This window comes from Saccopteryx leptura, chromosome X (assembly GCF_036850995.1).
Source record: "Saccopteryx leptura isolate mSacLep1 chromosome X, mSacLep1_pri_phased_curated, whole genome shotgun sequence".
In the NCBI taxonomy this organism is placed as follows: domain Eukaryota; kingdom Metazoa; phylum Chordata; class Mammalia; order Chiroptera; family Emballonuridae; genus Saccopteryx; species Saccopteryx leptura.
Window position 1 is genome coordinate 16,342,486 of NC_089516.1, and position 23,355 is coordinate 16,365,840.

The 23,355-nt window shown below is 43.3% G+C and overlaps 1 protein-coding gene and 1 non-coding gene across 3 annotated transcripts in view; both read right to left on the reverse strand.

The window, feature by feature from the left end:
* APOO (apolipoprotein O) overlaps positions 1 to 23,355 on the reverse strand; it is a 67,085-nt gene that overhangs the window by 17,633 nt on the left and 26,097 nt on the right. For both annotated transcript variants that reach the window (XM_066356304.1, XM_066356303.1), the window contains exons 3-7: positions 22,154 to 22,273; positions 18,859 to 18,913; positions 13,706 to 13,801; positions 8,134 to 8,225; positions 4,175 to 4,255 (exon numbers count right to left, since the gene is read on the reverse strand). In XM_066356304.1, the coding sequence (XP_066212401.1) occupies positions 4,175 to 4,255; positions 8,134 to 8,225; positions 13,706 to 13,801; positions 18,859 to 18,913; positions 22,154 to 22,273 (444 nt within the window). The remainder of the gene's footprint in view (positions 1 to 4,174; positions 4,256 to 8,133; positions 8,226 to 13,705; positions 13,802 to 18,858; positions 18,914 to 22,153; positions 22,274 to 23,355) is intronic.
* LOC136386670 (small Cajal body-specific RNA 3) lies at positions 6,906 to 7,042 on the reverse strand. The gene has a single exon (XR_010748018.1). It is a non-coding gene; the product is annotated as a small Cajal body-specific RNA 3 (non-coding RNA).

Below are 23,355 nucleotides of genomic sequence, written 5' to 3' on the forward strand. Positions count from 1 at the left end.
CCCCACAGATACCAAAGGACAGCTAAGTTTTCGCTAAGTCAGAAATTATTGATGATTTTTTACTATGTAGGGGGTAGGTGCCCCTAACCCCTGTGTTGTTCAAAGGTCAACTATATATTGTCTGCTCTTTTATCTCAAACAAAAACAAACCCTAGACCACCCTGTGATGACAATATTTCTGGACACACTCATCTTTGCTTCAGTTTTGACAAAGAGTTCACTTGAGCTGAAGCACATAAATTCCTCTTAACTGATCAATGACAACAACTGAATTGAAAGACAGACTCATCCAAACTTTATTGGTCCAGGACTCAGTACAAACATTTAGAATTGCTAAAAGGGAATAGAGACGTGACAGAGCAGAAAAACGCCACACTTACCTAGGGTCTTTGAGAGTAATATAACTCCATGTGAAATAACAAACTTAAGACCTGAGCCATCATTCATACCACTGAAAACTGCAGGGCCTTGTTCCAAACAGTGTCCACAAATGTCTTTGACTATTTACAACCAAAATCATGTACATCTGTTCCATCATTACAGTACAAACAACTAGGAATTATATTGTATCTAATACAAACTAGTAATTGAAGTCTGACTTGAAAACCAATTTCCAAACAAGCTAAGAAACAAAAACTTCCTTCATAAAGTATCCCCTGATCCTTGATTTCCTTCAGAGACAGTTACTGGTCCCTAAAAGATACTTGTTCCAAGGTAGCCTAAATCTATGCTCTTTTTTTTTTTTAATTTTTTTTAAGAATTTTTATTTATTCATTATGGGGGGGGGAGAGAGAGAGAGAGAGAGAGAGAGAGAGAGAGAGAGAGAGAGAGAGAGAGAGAAGGGGAGGAGCAGGAAGCATCAACTCCCATATGTGCCTTGACCAGGCAAGCCCAGTGTTTTGAACCGGTAACCTCAGCGTTTCCAGGTTGACGCTTTATCCACTGCGCCACCACAGGTCAGGCAATGCTCTTGTTAATAAAACAAAAAGCAGCCTGACCAGGCGGTGGCGCAGTGGATAGAGCGTCGGACTGGGATGCGGAAGGACCCAGGTTTGAGACCCCCGAGGTCGCCAGCTTGAGCGTGGGCTCATCTGGCTTGAGCAAAAAGCTCACCAGCTTAGACCCAAGGTCGCTGGCTCGAGCAAGGGGTCACTCGGTCTGCTGAAGGCCCCCGGTCAAGGCACATGTGGGAAAGCTATCGATGAACAGCTAAGGTGTCACAATGAAAAACCGATGATTGATGCTTCTCATCTCTCTCTGTTCCTGTCTGTCTGTCCCCATCTATCCCTCTCTCTGACTCTCGCTCTGTCCCTGAATAAAAAAAAAAAGAAAAAAGAAAGAAAACAAACCCAAAACGCTGAAACTCACAAAATTAAACAAGAGGAGGGCAGGGAAATTAATTTTTAAAAATGGCATTTTGCCTGACCGGTGGTAGCACAGTGGATAGAATATCGACCTGGGACGTGCTGAGGACTCGGGTTCGAAATTCCAAGGTCACCAGCTTGGGTGTGGGATCATCAACATGATCCCATGGTCACTGGCTTGAAGCCCAAGGTCTCTGGCTTGAGCCCAAAGGTCACTAGCTTGAATTCCAAGGTCGCTGGCTTGAGCAAGGGGTCACTGGCTCAGCTGGAGAACCCAGATCGAGTCACGTATGAGAAGCAATCAATTAACGACTAAAGTGACGCAACTGTGAGTTGATGCTTCTCATATCTCTCCCTTCCTGTCTGTCTGTCTCTCTCGCTAAAAACAAACAAAAAAAGTCATTTCACTATCATATAATTCCTGAAATCTAAGTATATCAAATCTTGAATTAATAATGCCTGCTATTTTTCATTTAAAACTTGAGCTAAATGTTTAGGTAGTCAACACTTTTATTACCTTCTATTGAAACAGATAGCTATCAAGAAAATTACGCTTTGAGAATAAACAAATGGGAGAACACTAAGTTCTCTATGACTCCAGGAGGGCAAGGGCTCAGGACACGAGAGGAATAAATGCAGAGCAACCACGAGCTACTAAGACATCTTTACTATATCACTCCCCAAACCCATGCATATAAATCTGAGTTGCTTGAAAATCTAACACTTTTAAATTATCATAAAATGCCAGCCTGTTTAATTTGCATTCCAACCACAGTCCTATTGCTTTTGCACTGGGCTGAATCAGAGCAGAGAAAACGATTTCCAGGCCAGAGGCTCCAGGGGCAGGCTGCTTGGGTTTGGTGTGCATCTGTCTACCTGGCAACACCATGAACACGCAGAGCGAGGCTGAGTTTTGCTTTCTACGGTTCTTTCTAGGGCTGTATACACTGTCCCGACATTCTAGTATTTTCCTTTCCCATATAAAACTCAGTGTGGATATAGGGAATTTTTTGAACAGGAAAGGAAGCTTCCAAAGAAAATGTCAGAAAAAACTAAAGTAAAACAATGAGTGTTTATTCTTTAAAAGGGATGCCAAAGGGCACTCGGTATTGATACAGAACTTCCTCCTGAAGACCTAGTTTAAATAGGCTCAATAGAGACTCGTTTCTTGAAAAACTTTCAGTACAAAAATTAGTCAAGATTTCACTGGAAGATTATTTATGTATACAATGAGGAGGATTTATAATTTATTCTATAACATTACTTCCAAATTGCAGTTCCAAAATCTGGATTTTTAATATTGAGATAGCTATATTTTATATATTTTAGAGAGGCAGGGAGAGAGAGACAGAGACAGAACATCGAGCTGTTCCTGTATGTGCCCTGAATGGGGATTGAACCAGCAACATCTGCGCTTCGGGACGATGACGCTCCAACCAACGAAGCTATCCAGACAGGGCTTAATTTTTTCTTTTTTCTTTTTATTTATTTTTCTTTTTCTTTTTTTCCAAATGAGAGGAGGGGAGATAGAGAGACAGACTCCCGTATGCACCCTGATCGGGATCCACCTGGCAACCCCCATCTGGGGCCGATGCTCTACACATCTGGGGCCATGCTCACAACTGAGCTATTGAGGCCTGGAGCTGATGCACCCCAGCCATTAGAGCCATGGCTGCAGGAGGGGAAGAGAGAGAGAGAGAAAGAGAGAGAGAGAGAGAGAGAGAAGCAGGAGGGGGAAGGGTGGGGAAGCAGATGGTTGCTTCACCTGTGTGCCCTGACTGGGAATCAAACCCAGGACATCCACACACCAAACCTATGCTCTACTACTGAGCCAACGGGTCAGGGCTTAAATTTTTATTGATTGATTGACTAATATTTTTAGAGAGACACAGAGAGAGGAAGGGAGAGTGAGAGGAGGGGTAAGGAAAACATTCACTTGTTGTTCCACTCTGTCATGCACTCATTGGTTACTTCCTGTGTGTGCCTTGACCTGGGACCACACCCACAACCTTGTCATTTCGGGATGACGCTCTGACTGATTGAGCTAACTGGCCAGGGCCAGACAGTTATATTTTTAAAAGAACATTTTGATTTGCAATGACAGGAGTCAAAATGAATTTCCTTCCATTTACGATGTAGAAGTATGTTAATATAAGAATTCTAATTCTCCCTTAGCAAGCTGTGTCTCTGAGTGCTTGGAGGAGACACATGACTTGTTCTGTACTCAATTCTCCCTAATCAGGGAAAGAAAATTCCAGTAAACATGGGTGACATCCAATCAGCTGTGTGGCTGCGAGAAGAGATAAAAAGATGACATGTCCTTACAGTTACACAACCTCCTCTCTCTTATTTGTCCATCAGTCAGCACAGAGAATCTGGCCTGTAGCTGAGATACAGTATTGCTGAAGGGAAGAACAGGAGCTTGTGATAAGCGAAACAGCAAGAAGAGTCTTGGTTATTTGTCTTTTGCCTGGGAGTACAGTATGTTCCTTTTGTGTCCAGTTTTGATAAAACTTTCAGATAATGTACTAGAGTGGAGCAAATTATAAATACAACACAGTGGCAATTATGGTCTAAGCCTGCTGTGGAACGCGTTTTATGGTTCCCATTTAGTCACCCTGCTGATAATAAGCAGAAGCATGGAAGTTCTATGACTCCTCCATTAATGGTCACCAGAGAATCAGAGTGAGATGTAATAAATAAACAGAAGAGACAAGACTGGGCAAACAGGGTTATCAAGAATTTTACAAAACCCTAGTGAAACCTCATATTTAAATCCAAAGGAAGACAATAAAAAAGGTCTTTCTCACCTTTTGAAAGTTCTCCTTCCAGAAATCTTCTACGACTATGTATCCTTGTAAACTCCAGTCATATAATTTTTCTCCACTGACCTTGAAACAAAATAGAAAAGATCCATTGGTAGTCCATACATGACTGATAAGGAAGACTGTTCCATTTTCCTGTCTCATTAGAACTGTATTTAAGCATATGATGACTATAGAAGTCTTGAGACATACACATTAAAACTGTGCAAAGTGAGCAAATAAAAAATAGTAAGAACGGCCGAATAAGAAGAAAAATGCTTTGGTTATGTATAGTTATTAATTAAAATGATTTACCATCAATCAGGTATACATTGCAAACTTTCACAATTTCAAGGAAAAAAAAATGTAGATCACTATTGATATGGGAAATTCCCGAAACTCAGACACAGGAAGAAGGTTTCCACATACCATCTCCAGCACATAAACAGCCAGCCAAGTCACATTTGCCAAGCCCAAAGTCAATCATTCATTTTAGGGGCTTAGGTAAAAAATTGGTGAACCCAAACAAGACACTCTCAGTTTACCCAGGTCCCCCCAAAAAACAGTCTTCCAGTTTCCACAGGGATTTTGCCTCCCAATCCAAAATTGTTTCTACAGCATTCTAAGAGGTAGGCCCCAGGGTGAGAGAGCATTTGGGGATGAGGAGGCTCACTACCTGAAAAAGCACTTGTCTGCCTTTAGCTAGTTAGCTTTAATGGGTGGAAACTTTTTTTTTTAAGTACTGAGGTTTCTTAAAAAAAAGTTTCCTGTAATTTGCATTCATTAGTCCTACTTATGACAAAGAATGTTGATTACTCTTCCACAAGAGTAATCAACACATGAATTATCTCTATTCTATATAACAACTCTGTGCTGTAAACAGGCAGAGATGATAAAGAAATACTCAGAGGCTCGGTGACTTTTCTAAGGTCACAGTGCAAATAAATCCAGTGGCCGCTGCAACATGCTGGTTTCATCCAGTTTCTAGTGAATATAAAGGTAATTTTTTTTTTTCTGGCTTATCCTAGGTATAAAATAAAACACAAAATTCCTTCCCACCAACTTTAAAAATAAATTAGACTACAACTCAGATTTGCATCCTACTCTCTTGGCTGTGAACACAAAAGATCTTTTTCAACATATGCCGTGGCATGTAAGTGTAAAAGGCTTCCTCACAGGGAAACCACCTCTGCTTCTCGCCCAGCTGCTGGACCCACCCGGTCCATAACAGACTGACATACTGTTAGACTGTGTTTATGATCTGGAGCAGGCAGAGTGGCCCCCGTCCCTAAGCTGGGGCTGAAACGGGCAGAGGAACAGGAACTGTCTGCCCCCAGGACTGCTATAAACAATGCCAAGCCCATGCTGGACAGAGCTCACCAGCATCTGCCAGCAAAGCCATCAATTCCCCACAGCTGGAGCCACGGGCTTCCACCCAGGACTGCAGCAGGATCCAGGACTCTATAGACTCAAAGCTGTCACGAGGACTCCGGGGAGCTCAGCAACATGTGAGTCTGGCTCAGAGACCTCAGAGCGTAATTCTGGTGACAGCACTGCTGCTGTCCTAGGCCCGAGTCTGCATGTGACGTGGCTGTTCTGGCAACTGGTCCCTCTCTCCATGAGCTGGCCAGAAACTCAAGACCCAGAGCCTGCCTTGCTCTTGGCAGTTTTCCGAGGGACTCTACGGACTCGAGTCCCACTAAGCTCAGACACCACTGCCCTGAAGGAGTCTCGCAGTGCTTCTCAAATATCACAGGCATTCAAGTCCCCTGGAGGGCTTTGCTAAAACACAGATTGTTAACCCTGACTCTGGGATGCCTGAGTCAGTAGGTCTGGGTTGGGGCCTGGAGAATTTGCATTTCTTTTTTTAACTTCTAAAAACTTGTTATTTTTCTTTAAAAGAATGTATTTTCTTATCACAGAAATTCAATAACCACACCATCAACAGCAGCAAAGTCTGTCGAGTTACATTGATGGCCGAGCGTTCACTGGGTAGTCCTATGGCCCAAAGGTCATAAAGAAGGAAAAGAGTAAAAGAAAAAATCCTGAAAACAAATCCAAAACCCATGGTGACTTTGGGGAGACCCGACAGTTTCTGTCTTCTCTCACTGTCCACTGCAGGTGGATCTCAGCAGGATCAAGTACAAGGTAACTTGTGTAAATCCTTCATACCAACTCCAGCACCTGACCTGTGCCCTGACTGTTAACAGCAATCAGCACAGTGGATTCTTGTTTTCAAAAACCAGCTAAGCCTGACCAGGTGGTAGCACAGTAGATAGAGCATCGGACAGGGACATGGAGGACCCAGGTTTGAAACCCCAAAGTCACCAGCTTGAGCACAGGCTCATCTGGTTTGAACAAGGCTCACCAGCTTGAACCCAAGGTCGCTGGCTTGAGCAAGGGGTCACTCACTCTGCTGTAGCCCCCCCCCCCCCCCGGTCAAGGCACATATGAGAAAGTAATCAATGAACAACTAAGGTGCCTCAACAAAGAATTGATGCTTCTCATCTCTCTTCCTTACTATTTGTCTGTTCCTATCTGTACCTCTCTGTGTTGCTCTCTGTCTCTGTCACTCACACACACACACACACACACACACACACACACACACACACACCAGTTAAGAGGGATGCAGGAGTAACCTCACTTGGGTGTCTATTAACAAGCCCAGCATTCATCAGCAGCGATATTAACCAACACGGCAAGGACAGCAGTACCTGGAACGCAGGTTTTAAAGGCTGTATGGAGGGGAACGAGCAGACTCAGGCAGCTAGCTGTCTTAAGCCAGACACAGACCATTTATGTCGATCACTACAATTTGTAGACAAAAGCCATTTTTCATTTGTCCACATGGTTGGTTCTGCAGAGTCCATGAGAATTTGCATTTCTAACAAGTTCCGAGGTGATCCTGATATTGCTGGTCCAAGGACCACACTTTGAGGCCTGCTGGTCCAGCTGCTATGGACTAAATTATGACCCCTCAAATCCATAGGTTGAAGCCCTAAGCCCCAATGTAACTATATCGAGAGATAGGGCCTCTTAAGGTTAAATGAGGTTACATGGATGGGGCTGGGATCTGGTGTCACTGTACGAGGAGGACGAGACACCAGGGCTGCACGTGCGCAGTGGAAAGGACACGTGAAAACATAGCGAGAAGGTGGCCATCTGCGAGCCAAGGAGACAGGCCTCTAGAGAAACCAACCTCGCTGACACCTTGATCTTGGACTCCACCCTCCATCACTGTGAGAACGTTTTCATTTGTTATTCAAGCCCCAATTCCGTGGGGCTTTGTTATGGCAGCTGGAGCTAAGACATCAGCTTTAGCCACGGCGCCTGCCTCCGGGCTCTACTTGCCAGGATGACACCAAGCAAAGGCCCCAAGGTGAGGGAGGAGTGGCCGACTGAGAGCCCTGAGGAGGGTGCCCCCAGCAGAGCAGACCGCCCTCCCTGACGCACCCAGCCCGGAGGAGAGTGAGGGTGAGGCGGCCCCAGGACCAGCCGGAGGGCCCAGAAGGCTGAGCGCAGGCCTGTGCCTGTAGCTCCGGGGCAGGGGCGGGGGGGGGGGGGGGGGGGGCGGGAGAGGGGGGGGCAGGTTGGGAGCAGGTACGCCCGAACTGAAAATGACCAATAACTGTCCACTTTGGAATCTGAGTCTCTAGACTTCCGTGAAAATATGCCAAAAAAAAAAGACCTGACATGGGGTGATGCAGTAGATAAAGCCTTGACCTGGTCAAAAAGCATCTTTTCTTTTATTAATATTCATATTAGTGTGACATGATTGGAAGGAGGGCCAGAACTGAGATACGTAGTGGAGAAAAACATTTAAACTTGCTGTATTCATTTATTTATATGTGCAAACAAATTTCAGTCTGGTGTTATAAAAGCTATAAAATAAAATTAAGCAGTAAACTCATATGCACATAAGCAAGAATGAGGGACATCTTACCTTACCGGGTTTGACTTACCTGGACAAACACGATGGCTTGTTGTGGATAATAAAGAGAGGCAGCTACTCCCATGAAACCAGGTGGATACACCAGCTTCTTTATTTTTGAACCTATTAAATGAAAGGTGACATGGTCAGATGATTCCATCTTTACCATCAGAATTTGTCTGTATATCACAAACTGAATAAGGCTTCTTCGGTTCTAGATTGACAGAGACTGTGCCTAATAATATTAAATGTATCAAAAAGGACCCCACATTGTCATAGCTGCAGTGAGATGAAATTCACACAACTCACCTGTTTAAAGTGTATATAATTCAATGGTTTTTAGTGTGTTTACAGAGCTATGCAATCATCACCACAATCAATTTTAGAATATTTTCATTACCTCCAAAAGAACCCCCACATCCATTAGCAGGCACCTCCAATTCCCAAACCACCCCAGCCCTAGGGAACCACTAAACTACTTGCCCTCTCTAAGGATTAGCCTATTGGGAAATTTCATATAAATGGAATTATATGACATGTGGTCGTTGTGACTGGTTTCTTTCATCAGCAAATGCTTAAGAGAACCACCATTTCTAAGGAAGCAGAAAAAAACACTGTTTTGAAAAGAAAAACCCATACATTTTGGTTTCTAAGTTTTATGTTCTTTGATAATAAACTGACTTCCTATTTACATACTGAAACCAAGTATTCCTCTCTTAGCCTTTCTATTCCTCTATAATAATAACAGTACAAGAGTAAAATACAGATAATAAACCCACAACAAAGAGAAAATGTGTGAAGGGGCCACTGACAGATAAGAAGGATCAACCAGACCCTGGCTGGGTAGCTCAGTCAGGTGGAGCTGAGTCCCAAGACACCGAGCTTGCAGGCTCGGTTCCCAGTCAGGGCACATGCAGGAAGTGACAGGTGAGTGCATAATTAAGTGGAACAACAAATGGATGCTTCTCCCCACACCCCCTCCCCGTCTCTCAAATCAATCACTTTAAAAAAGTAACAGCCATTCTCAGAAAATAGAGAGTGGACAGAAGCAAGAGGACACACAGCTCTGAAGTCCTGTGGAGGGGCTGTAGCGGAGGTGGAGCCGAATGGCCCAGCAGCCCAGAGCTGGCAGGGACTGTGGGGGTGGAGAGGGCAGCCAGGGCTCAGGACAGGGCTAGCCACGCACGTCCTGTGCACGGACCGGCTGACTTCTCCTTCCCCCAGTGCAAAGCTGCCGGTAGCCAGCTGTCTCTCCAGGCAAAGATTTAAAAAGTGGATGGGGTATCTCTAAAGAAGTGCCATGGATTTTCCGTTGAGAACCACGATAACCGGTGTGTGAGCACTTGGATGTAAGTGCCTGCACGCAGAGCCTTCCTCACTCGGGCACTGAGGGTAGGCACCCGCCACATCAAGGTCAGCTTCCATTCAGTTCCCCTTGAGGTGGGACCTGCCCGCCAGCCCCGTCTATGCACAAAAAGTTCTTATTGGCATTTCAATCGCTTTGTTCTTAAACATGACTGCACAACCAAGGATCACTAGCATTTGAGGGAAGTCTGCAATGTAAAGAGAAGATTGAGATAAGCAAGAAGGAAAAAATAATTCAGAAAATAAAAGAGACATATAGAGTCAATTAATTAGCTCAATCGCTAATTAATATGAGTTCAGGAAGACAAAAGATGGGAGTAAATTTTCAAAGAAATACAAGATAGATATCATCTATATCAGGGGTCTCCAAACTTTTTACACAGGGGGCCAGTTCACTGTCCCTCAGACCATTGGAGGGCTGCCAAATACAGTGGTCCTCTCACTGACTGCCAATGAAAGAGGTGCCCCTTCCAGAAGTGCAGTGGGGGCTGGATAAATGGCCTCAGGGGGCCGCATTGCGGCCCACGGGCCGTAGTTTGGGGACGCCTGCTATAGCTGAAGGCTGCGAGCCACCAAAGTGTCCAACTGAAAATGAAACAACTCTATGTATTCACAGAACCATGGAAATTCAGAGCACTGCAGATTAAGAGAAGAACCTCAAAGCTTCCAGAAAAAAACAATGAGTCACTTCAAAAGAACAAGCTCCCAGACTGGCTGCTGACTCATATCTACAATTCCAGATGCTAGAAGATGTGGCCTTCAAAGTTTTGACGGAAAACAAATTCTAAGCCTAAGCAAACCAATACTTGGTATGACGACAGAAAGTAATTTTCAGACCTGCAAGGACCTGGAAAGTTTAGCTCCAACATAAGCTTTTGTTGAAAGTGAGTTAAGCACATAATTCAAGAGCATGGCAGAGCACACTAAGGAGATGACAACACTGGACCGGAAAAGGAGGTCAAACTAAGAGAATGTGGAGCCGTGTTCCAAGACAACAACTGTGTTGAGTCCAGTGAAGACTGTGAGAGGACGTGCAGCAGCTGTACACTTGAAGTTTGAGCACCTGGGCAGCTCACACAGGTGAGGACTAAGGGAGGGCAGCGAACCTGCCCACCCTCCATTTCTCACTCCTCTAGGGATAGCTGATAAGCAGCAGCTCTCGGCCTCCAGCTCCTACTGGTTCACACAATGAGAATTTCAGGGACCCCAGAATTTCAGGAAGGAAGCGCCACCTCCTGCCTCCGCCATCTCTGTGCCGTACATCCCACAAGGCCAGTGGTCTGAGCTGGAACTATCAGCACTGCCAGAAGTGACTCACTGGCTGCCAGGGCTGGGGGGAGCCACCAGGAGGCAAAGACAGCGACAATCACCTGCCACCCTTGAGTGGCCTGGCTGGGCCCACTTCCTCTGAATGATCATCCACTCACCTCTCTTTCCAGAGAGATGCCTCTTGTCACCACCAGAGTCATCGCCATCCTCATCAACTGAGGCAGACTACCTTAGCAGATATGCTCAAGAAAGCCTATCACATGGTCCGGCAAACCTTCTTCTGGGTCTACACCCAAAGGAAATGAAATCAGTATCTCCAAGAGTTATCTGCACTCCAAGTTCATCGCAGCATTATTCACAACAGCCAAGATATGGAGACAACCTAAGTGTCTGACAATGGACAACTAGATAAAGAAATTCTAGTATCTATATACAATGGAATTCTAGTCCACCTTGAAAAAGGAGAGCCTGCTATTTGCAATAACATGGGTGAACCTGGAGGGCGTTTTGCTAAATGAAATAATCCAAACTGCATGATCTCACTGATACAAGAAATCTTCAAAAATCAAATACCTAGCCTGGCCTGTGGTGGCGCATCGACCTGGAACACTGTGGTCCCGGTTTGAAATGCCAGACTTGCCCGGTCAAGGCACATACGGGAAGCAACTATTATGAGTTGATGCTTCCTGCTCCTCCCCTCCCCTTTATCTCTCTCTATCTCTCTTCTGTCTCTGAAATCAACCAATAAAATCTCTTTAAAAAATCAAATACCTAGAAAATCAAATACATAAGAGTATCAGGGTGGTTACCAGGGGCAGGGAGGTTGGAAAAATGGGGAGATGTTATATAGGATAAATGTACAGCAGACTGCCTACAGGTACTATTATTCAATCCTGGAAATTTACTAAAAGATCCCAGGTGCTCTCATCACACACACACACACACACACACACACACACACACACACACACACAAAAGGTCATTATGGGAGAAGATATGCTATTTAGCAGCCAAGATTCCAATACCTTGGCTTTAGGATCCTCATAAATTCCAAACACTAAATATGACAGGAATGCTTTTCTGCATAGCTTTACAGAAAGGGGGGAGTTGGTTCAACTATTCTGCAAGTTGATTAGTAAAAATAAACTCGAAACTGAATTCTTATATAGACAGGAGGAGGGCCGAGAAACTCCAGCTAGCGTTCACTCTGCAGGCTGGGGGAGCAGCAGCTCAGCGAGCCTCCGGATTCTAACACACGGCTAAGGCGTGGACAACGAAGGTTCTTAAAACCGGACGAAGGAGGACCACGCTAGTCTGTCTCTGTAGTTACCTTTTTAGGGATCTGCTTACAGGGTTCATAAACTTTCTTATTTTAATATGTGACCTTTTTACAAACTTATTTATTAATTTTAGAGAGAGAGGAATGGAGAAAGAGAGAGGGAGCGAAACATCGAACTATCCTGTATGTGTCCTGACCAAGGATCCAACCAGCAACCTCTGCGTATAGGGGCAATGCTCCAACCAACCCAGCCATCTGGCCAGGGCCACACACTTTCTATTTTAGGAATTTTTGTAAAGTCTGAACTTCACAATCAGTGAAACTTCAAGTAGTTTGTTACAAATTAATTTCATTATAGTAAAAGATTTTATCATCCTTTGTTTCCTATAAATGTTTGTTAATTTTAAATGTTTTATAATGCAGCAGTGTAATGCAGTGATATTTTTAAGTTGGCATTTGTTAGCTTAAATTTTTTTTATTTACTCATTTTTAGAGAGAGGAAGGTAAAAAGAGAGGGGAAGGAAGAAAGAGGCAGAAGGAGAGAGAGAGAAAAACGTCCATCGATTTGTTGTTCTATTTATTTATGCATTCATTAATCGATTCTTGCATGTGCCCTGACTGGGTATCACACCCACAATCTTGGCGTATCAGGGCAATGCTCTAATCAACTGATCTACCTGGCCAAGGCTAGCTTTTAATTTTAAGTGTTTTAAAATTGTTTATGTCGTCAATGATGGAAACTATAGCACATCAAAAAATTAACAAAATCTCTATGAAATCACTGTTCTATTTAGTGTGACTAATAACTCGATCTTAACAGTGAAATGTTTGAAAACAGTGTCTCAGGTGTGACAGACTTTGGTTAACAAAAGTTCACTCTTTCTGTACCAAAGAACAACAGTAATTTGATCCAGTAAATGTGCCTATAAAAGATAACTAATTTTGCCTGACCAGTGGTACTGCAGCAGATAGAGCAGGGGTCCCCAAATTTTTTACACAGGGGGCCAGTTCATTGTCCCTCAGACCGTTGGAGGGCCGCCACATACAGTGCTCCTCTCACTGACCACCAATGAAAGAGGTGCCCCTTCAGGAAGTGCAGCAGGGGTGGATAAATGGCCTCAGGGGGCCGCTTGTGGCCTGCAGGCTGTAGTTTGGGAATGCCTGAGATAGTGCATCAACCTGGGACACTGAGGTCCCAGGTTTGAAACCCCAAGGTTGCAGCTTGAGCACAAACTCATCCAGCTTGAGCACAGGGTTGCTGGCTTGAGTGTGGGATCATCAACATGATCCCATGGTTGCTGGCTTGAGTCCAAGGTTACTGGTTTGAGCAAGGGGTCACTGGCTTGGCTGGAGCTCCTTGGTCAAGGCATGTAGGAGAAGCGATCAATGAACAACTAAAGTGATACAACTATGAGTTGATGCTTCTCTCTCTCACATTCTCTTTAAAAAAAAAAAGGTAATTTCTTTTTTTCAACCAAGGGTATACAATTTCTTTAATTTTATTTTCTTTTAATTTCTATATATCCTTAAAATCAAATATACTGGTGAAAACAACCATATCAATTATATTTTGAGAAGGCTGTACTCAGAATCCAAGTCATTATTCTGAAAACGGAAAAATGAAAAGAACCAAATATACATCTTTTCTCTCCGTTATGCAGTTTTTAAAAACCCACAAAATTATACCTACCTCTAGCCAGAAGGAGTCCAACAATGCCAGCAAAACCAATAACACCAAGTCTTGGAAAAAATCCAGGGGGTGCATTCTGCAGATATTCATAGCTGTCTACAATAGAATCAGAGCAGAAAACAGTTCCATAAATTGCTCATTTAAAAAAGAAACAAAAAAACCTTAAATACATACTTATAGTATATACAGCATCAAATGCTTTTCAAATAATGTATTCTTGGCTTTCTGCTAATATGCTTCTTTTCAACACATTCTTTTTATGTGATCAACATGATTTACTATTCACATAGCAAGTATCCAATTTTCAAACACTTTTGATCTGACAGCCTACTGACAGTACAGTAATGTTAGATTACCTTCATATTCTTAACGGCTACAGGCCTAAATCAACTACTCACATGGGGAGAAATACAAATACAGGGATCCCCTGCTAGCCAAAGTCTTGTTATTCAAACACAGAATACAGGCATACATTGGAGATGTCGAGGGGTCAGCTTCCGACCACCATAATAAAGGGAGTCACAGGAATTTTTTGGCTTACCAATGCATATAAAAGTTATGTTTATACTGAATTACAGTCTATTAAGTGGTCATAGCATTATGTCTAAAAGAACAATGCTGCCCTGGCCGGTTGGCTCAGTGGTAGAGCGTCGGCCTAGCGTGCGGAGGACCCGGGTTCGATTCCCGGCCAGGGCACACAGGAGAAGCGCCCATTTGCTTCTCCACCCCTCCGCCGCGCCTTCCTCTCTGTCTCTCTCTTCCCCTCCCGCAGCCAAGGCTCCATTGGAGCAAAGATGGCCCGGGCGCTGGGGATGGCTCTGTGGCCTCTGCCCCAGGCGCTAGAGTGGCCCTGGTCGCAACATGGCGACACCCAGGATGGGCAGAGCATCACCCCCTGGTGGGCAGAGCGTCGCCCCATGGTGGGCGTGCCGGGTGGATCCCGGTTGGGCGCATGCGGGAGTCTGACTGTCTCTCCCTGTTTCCAGCTTCAGAAAAATGCAAAAAAACAAACAAACAAAAAAAAAAACAATGCACATACCTTAATTAAAACATACTTTATTGATTAAAAAATGCTATCAACTGAGCCTATTGAAAAAAAGTGTTGCCGATAGGCTTGCTCAATGTGGCATTGCCACAAACCTTCAAATTATTAAAAATAATAATAATAACGTGAACTACAATACAATGAGGTATGCCTATAGATTTGGATAAACCTACCACTCTCTGAAGCTTTGCTGCCTGCTCTCTGAAACTCAGGAGCAAAATATATTTGATTCGGGGGGGGGGGGAGTATCCTTTGCCATCTGAACTCATTATTCAAACTCAAGAATAGAATACATTTGGATAATGAGCAAAACTTGTAGTGCAAGTATATGCGGGAAATAGTCACTGTTGATAGTGATAAAATAAATAAAAATAAAGGCAACATGGGAGCCTATCGGCCATGCCCGAACATGTCTTATACCTCATCAGCATGATGCCATGTTGCCTCTCCTCTCCTCTCCACTGAGCCAGTCCCACCAAATTACAGCCAGCTTAAGTCCTAATTCCTCAGAAAAACCTTTCCTATGCTTATCAGCCCACACCTCTCTTCCTCCTCTAAAGTCCCATCATATTTATTCTCCTGGGGAGGGGGGATTTAAAAAATATTTATTCTCCGTACCATAATTTGGTATCTATTCCTTATGTTTAATTAACCAGGGATGTATTTTATATCACCACAAGGAGAACATACATTCCTTAGTGGTGCATCGCTTAGAATTCTATGTTACTTTCCTCAGTGGTAATAGTGGATGTTCATTCAACAGATACTTTATTAAAAATACTTCTAGGGGCCCTGGCCAGTTGGCTCAGTGGTAGAGCATTGGCCTGGCGTGCGGAAGTCCCAGGTTCGATTCCCAGCCAGGGCACACAGGAGAAGCGCCCATCTGCTTCTCCACCCCTCCCCCTCTCCTTCCTCTCTGTCTCTTCTTCCCCTCCCGCAGCGAGGCTCTATTGGAGCAAAGATGGCCCGGGCGCTGGGGATGGCTTCTTGGCCTCTGCCCTAGGCTCTAGAGTGGCTCTGGTCGCAGCAAAGCGACGCCCCGGAGGGGCAGAGCATCGCCCCCTGGTGGGAAGAGTGTCGCCCCCTGGTGGGCGTGCTGGGTGGATCCCAGTCGGGCGCATGCGGGAGTCTATCTGACTGTCTCTCCCCGTTTCCAGCTTCAGAAAAATACAAAAAAAAAAAAAAATACTGCTAGGAGCTCTGGCCGGTTGGCTCAGTGACAGAGTGCTGACCCAGGGTGTGGGTGTCTGGGTTCGATTCCCAGTCAGGGCACGCAGGAGAAGCGACCAACTGCTTCTCCATCACTCCCCTTTCTCTCTCTCTTCCCCTCCTCCCATAGCCATGGCTCGACTGGCTCAAGTGAGTTGGCCCCAGGCTCTGAGGATGGCTCCATGGCCTCACCTCAGGTGCTAAAATAAAAAAAAAAAATGGCTCCGGTTGCAACAGAGCTAGGGGCCCAGATGGGCAGAGCATTGCTCCCTAGTGGGCTTGCCAGGTGGATCCCAGTTGGGGCGCATGTGGGAGTCTGTCTCTCTGCTCTCACTAAAAAATTTTTTTAAAATACTGCTAGGAGTTGATAAATATTGACTGAATTAACAAATTGCTTTTAGCTCCGTCATGACTTAAAAAGCTTTCCCATCTCTTTCTCAGCCTCATCTTCAGCACGTTCCACCTGCTTCCAGTTCCTGGCGCAGGAACCCTGACTCACCCACCCAAGCCTCGATCGGCCTGTGCACTCCGCAAGCAATGCCACCCAGGTCTTACCCTGTCTCAGTGTGGCTGCCTCTGTGTGTTCACGATTTATCTCAGACATCCTTCCCATCTCTCCAATGTCTAGTCAGTTGGTCTCCTTCCTCTGTCCCTTCGATAGTGGTCTGTGACCATCTCTGTGTTGGCGCTACCATTGACTAATTTATTATATGCAGCTCTGGCTGTGACCACTGTCTTAATCAGCCTTGATCTTCAATGCTTGCCATTATGATGACTTATGTGGAACTGAACTAACTAATTGGAATACTCAGGAATTCTCTCCCCCAGATAGTACCAGACACATGCCAGTATTCCTTTTCCTGGGTTCTCTGGGAAAATGCACTGACATTTTAAACACTACTAGAGGGCTTGTGCTGTTGGTACTAACTCCGGCCTGGCCTTTGAGTTCCTTTGCCTTTAACCTAGTTTTATGCTTCCACCTACCTGCCTTGGTCATTCCAGACAATTTTCTACTTCCATTTGTTTCTGCCTACCAACACGGTGTTTCTGATTCTAGGCATGCACACGAAGCAGTTGATAAAAGGACGACCAGATGGCCTTGGTGAGCTGAACCGGAGGGGGTGAATCACAAAGCAATGGGAAAGAAGCTTCTGGTAACACAACGTGGCTGTGACTGCTGGGAAATGGACCGACTGCATTGGGAGACAACACGACTCATAATGGAACAATTTTTATGAAGGGCCTTGCCCCAGGTTAGCAGTTCGAGAGAAGCAACAAGGACATGCCACAGAGAATGCCCACTGCTGTGAATCCACGGGAAGTAACAGAGGATGATGAAGAGACCGCCTCAGTCCGCACGGACAAATGAAGAAAAAGATCAGGAACTCTTCAGTTCCTTCATGTGAAAAAAACAAAGGTAATAAAAGTACCTAAGTGATAGGGTTGTTCTGAGGATTATATACAAATTAATATTTTTAAAGTACTTAGACTAGTTCCTGACACCTAATAAGCACTCAATTTGTGTTTATGAACTTAATAAAAATAAGATGTTACTTATTAACATACATGAATAATTTAAAAAACCAGTAGGCTATTTTTGTGTGTGTGTGTGGCAGAGACAGAGAGAGTCAGAGAGAGGGACAGATAGGGACGGACAGACAGAAAGGGAGAGAGATGAGAAGCATCAATTCTTCGTTGCAGCACCTTCGTTGTTCATTGATTGCTTTCTCATATGTGCCTTGACTGGGGGGTTACAGCAGAGCGAGTGACCCCTGCTCAAGCCAGCGACCTTGGGTCCAAGCTGGTGAGCCTTGCTCAAACCAGATGAGCCCGCGTTCAAGCTGGCGACCTCGGGGTCTCGAACCTGGGCCCTTCGTATCCCAGTCCGACACTCTATCCACTGCACCTCCGCCTGGTCAGGTCGGTGGGCTATTAATATATCTGTCTTCAAATAAAAAAATATGTTTATCTGGCAGTTTCTGGACCATCAGCACATCAACACTCTATGATGATCTTCGCAAAGAAACAAACTGCACTCATTGTGTTTTATTCTGTCATGGAAACAAACACTTGCAGAAATAAGTTTGATTTGTTAAGATGCCCGATACAAGGAATGAAATACGTTCCAGTTCCTAACAGAGGTTAGTCAAAACATAGACGATGAACCCAGTTCAGGAGTGTATGTGCTAAGTGATTGTGAAAAACAATCAATGACAATGAAACCGATGAAGGAGTGCTTTCTCTCTCTTGGGCATGCCCAAACCTTTCCCCCCATAGCTCCCTTCTTTCCCCGGGGCCTTCTCTCTGCCTTTCTTCTACCTGAACTCCAAGGGCCCTTCCTTTGCTTCTGTAAACTTGCTTCCTGAATCCATGTAGCCCTTTCCTACCTGTGGCTTTCTAAATAAACTTTCTCTTATAATTTGAAAAAAATAAAATGAAAACCAATGACAAATGTAAAAGCACTACTAATTATGCCATAGGCCTTTCCCTCTCCTAGGCAATTCCATCCTGCCTTTAAACTTCTGTAAGAAGTATTCAAAACTGTGCAAAAGAGTGCTCCTTATTCTGAAAACCTACTGCTGAGTTAGTGTGGGTTCCCGTGAGTTAGGATATTGCACCTGGAATAGATTTAAAGAACAAAAATCCAGTATATCTGCATTAGGATTGCCCAACAATCCTAACGAGCTTGCAGAGACTTACCTGAGTGTTGGAGGACACTAATCCCCTGAGATCTGATGAAAACAATAAATCATCTTTCCAGAAATATCTACATAGCTCTAAAGCTCTGCATACAGTTTTAAGGAATTCACAGATCTCCTGGAGCCCATCTGTGGAACCCCAACTAAAGAGTCCAATTTTGGTGAAGAAACTGACTATACTTCATTAAAAATCAACTTACCTAATCCCCACTGAACCAAATTTTGCATCTTGGGCTCAGTTTGGGAATACATTTCCTAAAAAGGCGAAAAGAAAATGAATGAGTAGAATTTGCATATTAGAAAGTAATGATAAATATATTTGTCTTTACTGAATAAATTACTATGTTATCAAATTTTTGAACAAAGATATACTATCTGGGCTGTTCGTGTTCTTTATTTTCTTTCATAATTTCCCCTTCACCACAAATTGCTCAGCAGAGCGGCTTTTGACTGCCACAGGAAGCAAAGATTTCAACAACCCAGCCTTCCATCTCTATTAAAACGGAAGAGAGGGGACTAAAATCCATCCCCTCGATAATTAAAGCAGCAATCCTTTTCCTCTAAGATTAAATCTGTCTTTCATATTAAGTCTAATTCTTGATTTGCCATGATTTTAGAGCCTAGATCTAAAAAACTGCCTATTTGAAACAGGAATGACTAAGTTTAACAGGACAGTTCTCTTCTTTAGTTATTAGAGAAATGCAAATCAAAACTGCAATGAGATACCACCTCACACCTGTTAGATTAGCTATTATTAACAAGACAGGTAATAGCAAATGTTGGAGAGGCTGTGGAGAAAAAGGAACCCTCATACACTGTTGGGGGGAATGTAAAGTAGTACAACCATTATGGAAGAAAGTATGGTGGTTCCTCAAAAAACTGAAAATAGAACTACCTTTTGACCCAGCAATCCCTCTACTGGGTATATACCCCCAAAACTCAGAAACATTGATACGTAAAGACACATGCAGCCCTATGTTCATTGCAGCATTGTTCACAGTGGCCAGGACATGGAAACAACCAAAAAGCCCATCAATAGATGACTGGATAAAGAAGATGTGGCACATATACACTATGGAATACTACTCAGCCATAAGAAATGATGACATCGGATCATTTACAGCAAAATGGTGGGATCTTGATAACATTATACGAAGTGAAATAAGTAAATCAGAAAAAACCAGGAACTGCATTATTCCATAAGTAGGTGGGACATAAAAGTGAAACTAAGAGACATTGATAAGAGTGTGGTGGTTACGGGGGGAGGGGGGAAAGGGAGAGGGAAAGGGGGAGGGGGGGCACAAAGAAAACTAGATAGAAGGTGACAGAGGACAATCTGACTTTGGGTGATGGGTATGCAACATAATTGAACGACAAGATAACCTGGACTTGTTATCTTTGAATATATGTATCCTGATTTATTGATGTCGCCCCATTAAAAAAATAAAATTATTTTAAAAAAAAAGGTCTAAGTTTGGAAAGACACCCTAGTCCTAAAGCAAATGAAGTGTTAACGTTCTCTTAACAACAATAGTAAAAAGGCTTTGTACATGAACATCAGATGATCCTAAAAAACAAGGGACTAGCCAGAAGGTACCCATGTTCAAGAAGTCTACAGTGAAGATGGGAAAAGAGAGGTGAGGGCATCCGAACCAGATGCCACTGGGAAAAGGATGTGCTTCATATAATTTAGTTCGTCAGAACAAGTTATCTAATACTGTAAAATGGGCTTAAACAATAAATGCTAAACTTGAAAAGGGACATAAAAAAATATTTTAAAAAACTGAATATTACTTCATTAAAATTCGTTATTCATTTTTACTGCCTATAAAAAAATAAAAGTTATGGACTGATGTTGAGAGTGACCGCCCACTTCTTTTGTTGGCCTGAAAAAAGGAGCCAAGAATTAAAAATATTTCTATTCATGATGACTTTATTCTATAGGAAAATAAAACCATTATAATGGCAAAAAATTTTATTTAGAAGTAGTGCAAATAAACATGTTGATTCTATCATTTAGAGATGTATTTTGCTGCACTGAGTAACATGCACAGACAAAAAAGTAAAAAACAAAAAGCAGCCTTAGGTTGAAAGCTAAAGAGACAAAGCACTTTCATAACAAAGAGAGAGAGAGAAAGAGAGAGAGAGAGAGGATAACAGTAGTCATGCCTACATGATACAAAAATATTTGCACTAATTTGCTGACCTTATCTTAACCACTAGCAGATGGTTTAAAAATCTTCTGGAACAAAAGAATAAAGTCTAAGTGTTTTATAACACATTATAGTCTTTAGGTATTTCATAACTCAATAATACGGTTATGAACCTTAAGTATAATGGCCTAACTTATACTGTTGATAGAGTCTATGCTTACTATTTTCTTTTTAAATCGGTTCAGCACTGATAGACAGTAGAAATTTAAAAATTTTAAGTAAGTTTTAGATGAAAATTGAGTTTGTAAGTCAAAAGCAAAGTAAATCTAAAAAGAAAAAAAAAAGTAAAGTAAATCTAGACCATGTCACATATATCTACATGCTTTTCACTATTTTTCATCAATTTGCAAAATCAAGATCAAGAACAGCAAATATATGCATTAAAGCCCATAAAAGCATTTTGTAGATTGTTAACTTCGGTTTTAGATGTTAAAAATCAATCACAGAAATGCCTTCAAGAACATAATAACAAATGCCTGATCTAAAACATGAGCAGTGACAGAAGCCAATCTGTGCAGGGAGTTCTTGGATTATTGGGGCAAGTAGTTCAGTATTCAAATACATAATGCCAACCTTTTTTAGTTGTTTACCCTCCTATTATAGCATTCAGAACACTCTGTAACCATTACTGTTTAAAGTGGTACTAATTTGTAATATCTGGGGGGGGGGTGGAACTTCCCAATTTTGACATAAATGGTTACACTGTATCCTTTTCCTTCTTCCAGAGCAGTGTTTTTCAACCACCGGTCCATGGACTGGTCCCCCAGAAATTTCATGCTGGTCCACAAAAGAGTTAAAGAGGTAACCAACCACCCTGATGAGGTATGAAGTTCATAGTCCCAATGACCTAATTAGTTAGTCTAATTTTCCTTAGCAGTCCCCGAAATAATTCTATTTCACTGGTCCCCCGGTGTAAGAAGGTTGAAAACCACTGTTCTAGAGTTTCAGCTCCATATCCTCTCCTGGTAGGCACTAGTGTCTTCACTGCTGTGACCAAGAAGCAAGAAGTTACTTACCAGCCCACCATTCTCTAGTCATGGTGCTATACCTACCCGGTAGGAGGGAAAGTCTCCGGTAGCTATGGCAACAGTTACCCCCAGGAAGCTAAGGCTCTCTGCTTCCTCCCCCCAGATGGCACTGATGAACATTTGGAAGGTGGGCACTCTTACGCTGGGACCCTTTATCACGCCTTTTTCGAAAAACATGCAGCTGACAGAGACTTTTCAGTACTGACTGAAAGGTAAACAGAAATGCGTTCACTCCATTCTCCGAAGAGCTGTACCTGGCACCAGCTTGTATATGGCTCACAATACTGTCGGAGATGTGAGATGCTTTCTTCTAGTTGAGTCCTTGGCTCCTCCACATATTTAGATTGACCCTCAGGAACGGAGTAGAGTGACAGCTGCATGCATTAAGAAACAAAACAAAAAGAAATGCAAATGTCTAAATATCATAGCAAAGAGGGCACAATCCCCTATTAAATTGGTAAGCATCATATTTCTAACAATCCACGAAGTGCAGGGACTCTAAGGGCCCCATGCACCCTACACCCTGCCTCGGAGAACCCCGCACCTACTCATTTCCTTACACAACAAGGTCAAGGCCAGGAGGGGTGGGCTAAGGTGTTCTCCTGTCCCACCCTGGGCCTGCTGGGAGCAGACAAGGCAGCCCCCCTTTATCTGAAATGCGGTCTTCCACCTCCAAATTAGTTTGGAAAAAGGATTTTACTCTAAAGGGCGAGTTGGAGGGGGGGGGACCAACAAGTTGAAGAGTAACTGAAGAGCATGGTATTTAGTTCAAATGAGCAGGCTGGTGCTAATGGGAGCAGGACAGCAGGCCTGTCCCTCCCGGGGAGGAAACTCGGCACAATCACCACTGGCTGCCTTCTTCGCCCTCAAAAATGTCACAAAAATGTTCCAAAGCCTGAGAAAAAGAGAGTAAAGGGCAAAAGATAAGCTAACTTGTTTTGTGTAAACACCGTTCAAGTCACCCTGCTCATGACTGAAGGTAGATCTTTGTCACTTTGCCCACAGTCAACAGAAACCAAATCTCCAAAATAACCAGTGGCAAGTCCAGACAAAAAAGGAATGGAAACAATGGAGAGAAGAGTTCTTGTATTATTTCTTTAGTATCCATTAAGCGTCTACTTTTGAGCCTCTAAGCCAGCCAAGAAGCAGAATGAGGCCAGGTCTTTAACTTCTTAGAGAAGGAAAAAAACGCAAATGTGTTTGTTCTTGGCTTGATAAGCAGCCCAGAATCAGGCAGATCACTTAGAAGCGAACTGGGCTTAAAATCTACTGGGACATAGCAGATTCCCCACCCAAAATCTAGGAACTATTATGCCCTAAGCTAAGTACCATTAATTAAAGTTTATCTGTTGAAAAAGCCAGTTCAGTAGTTTCCCACAAAGAAAAAGAAACTATTAAAAAAGAGAGAGAGAGAAGGAAAGTAAAAGGAAATATATTTCCTCCTACTCAATAGGGC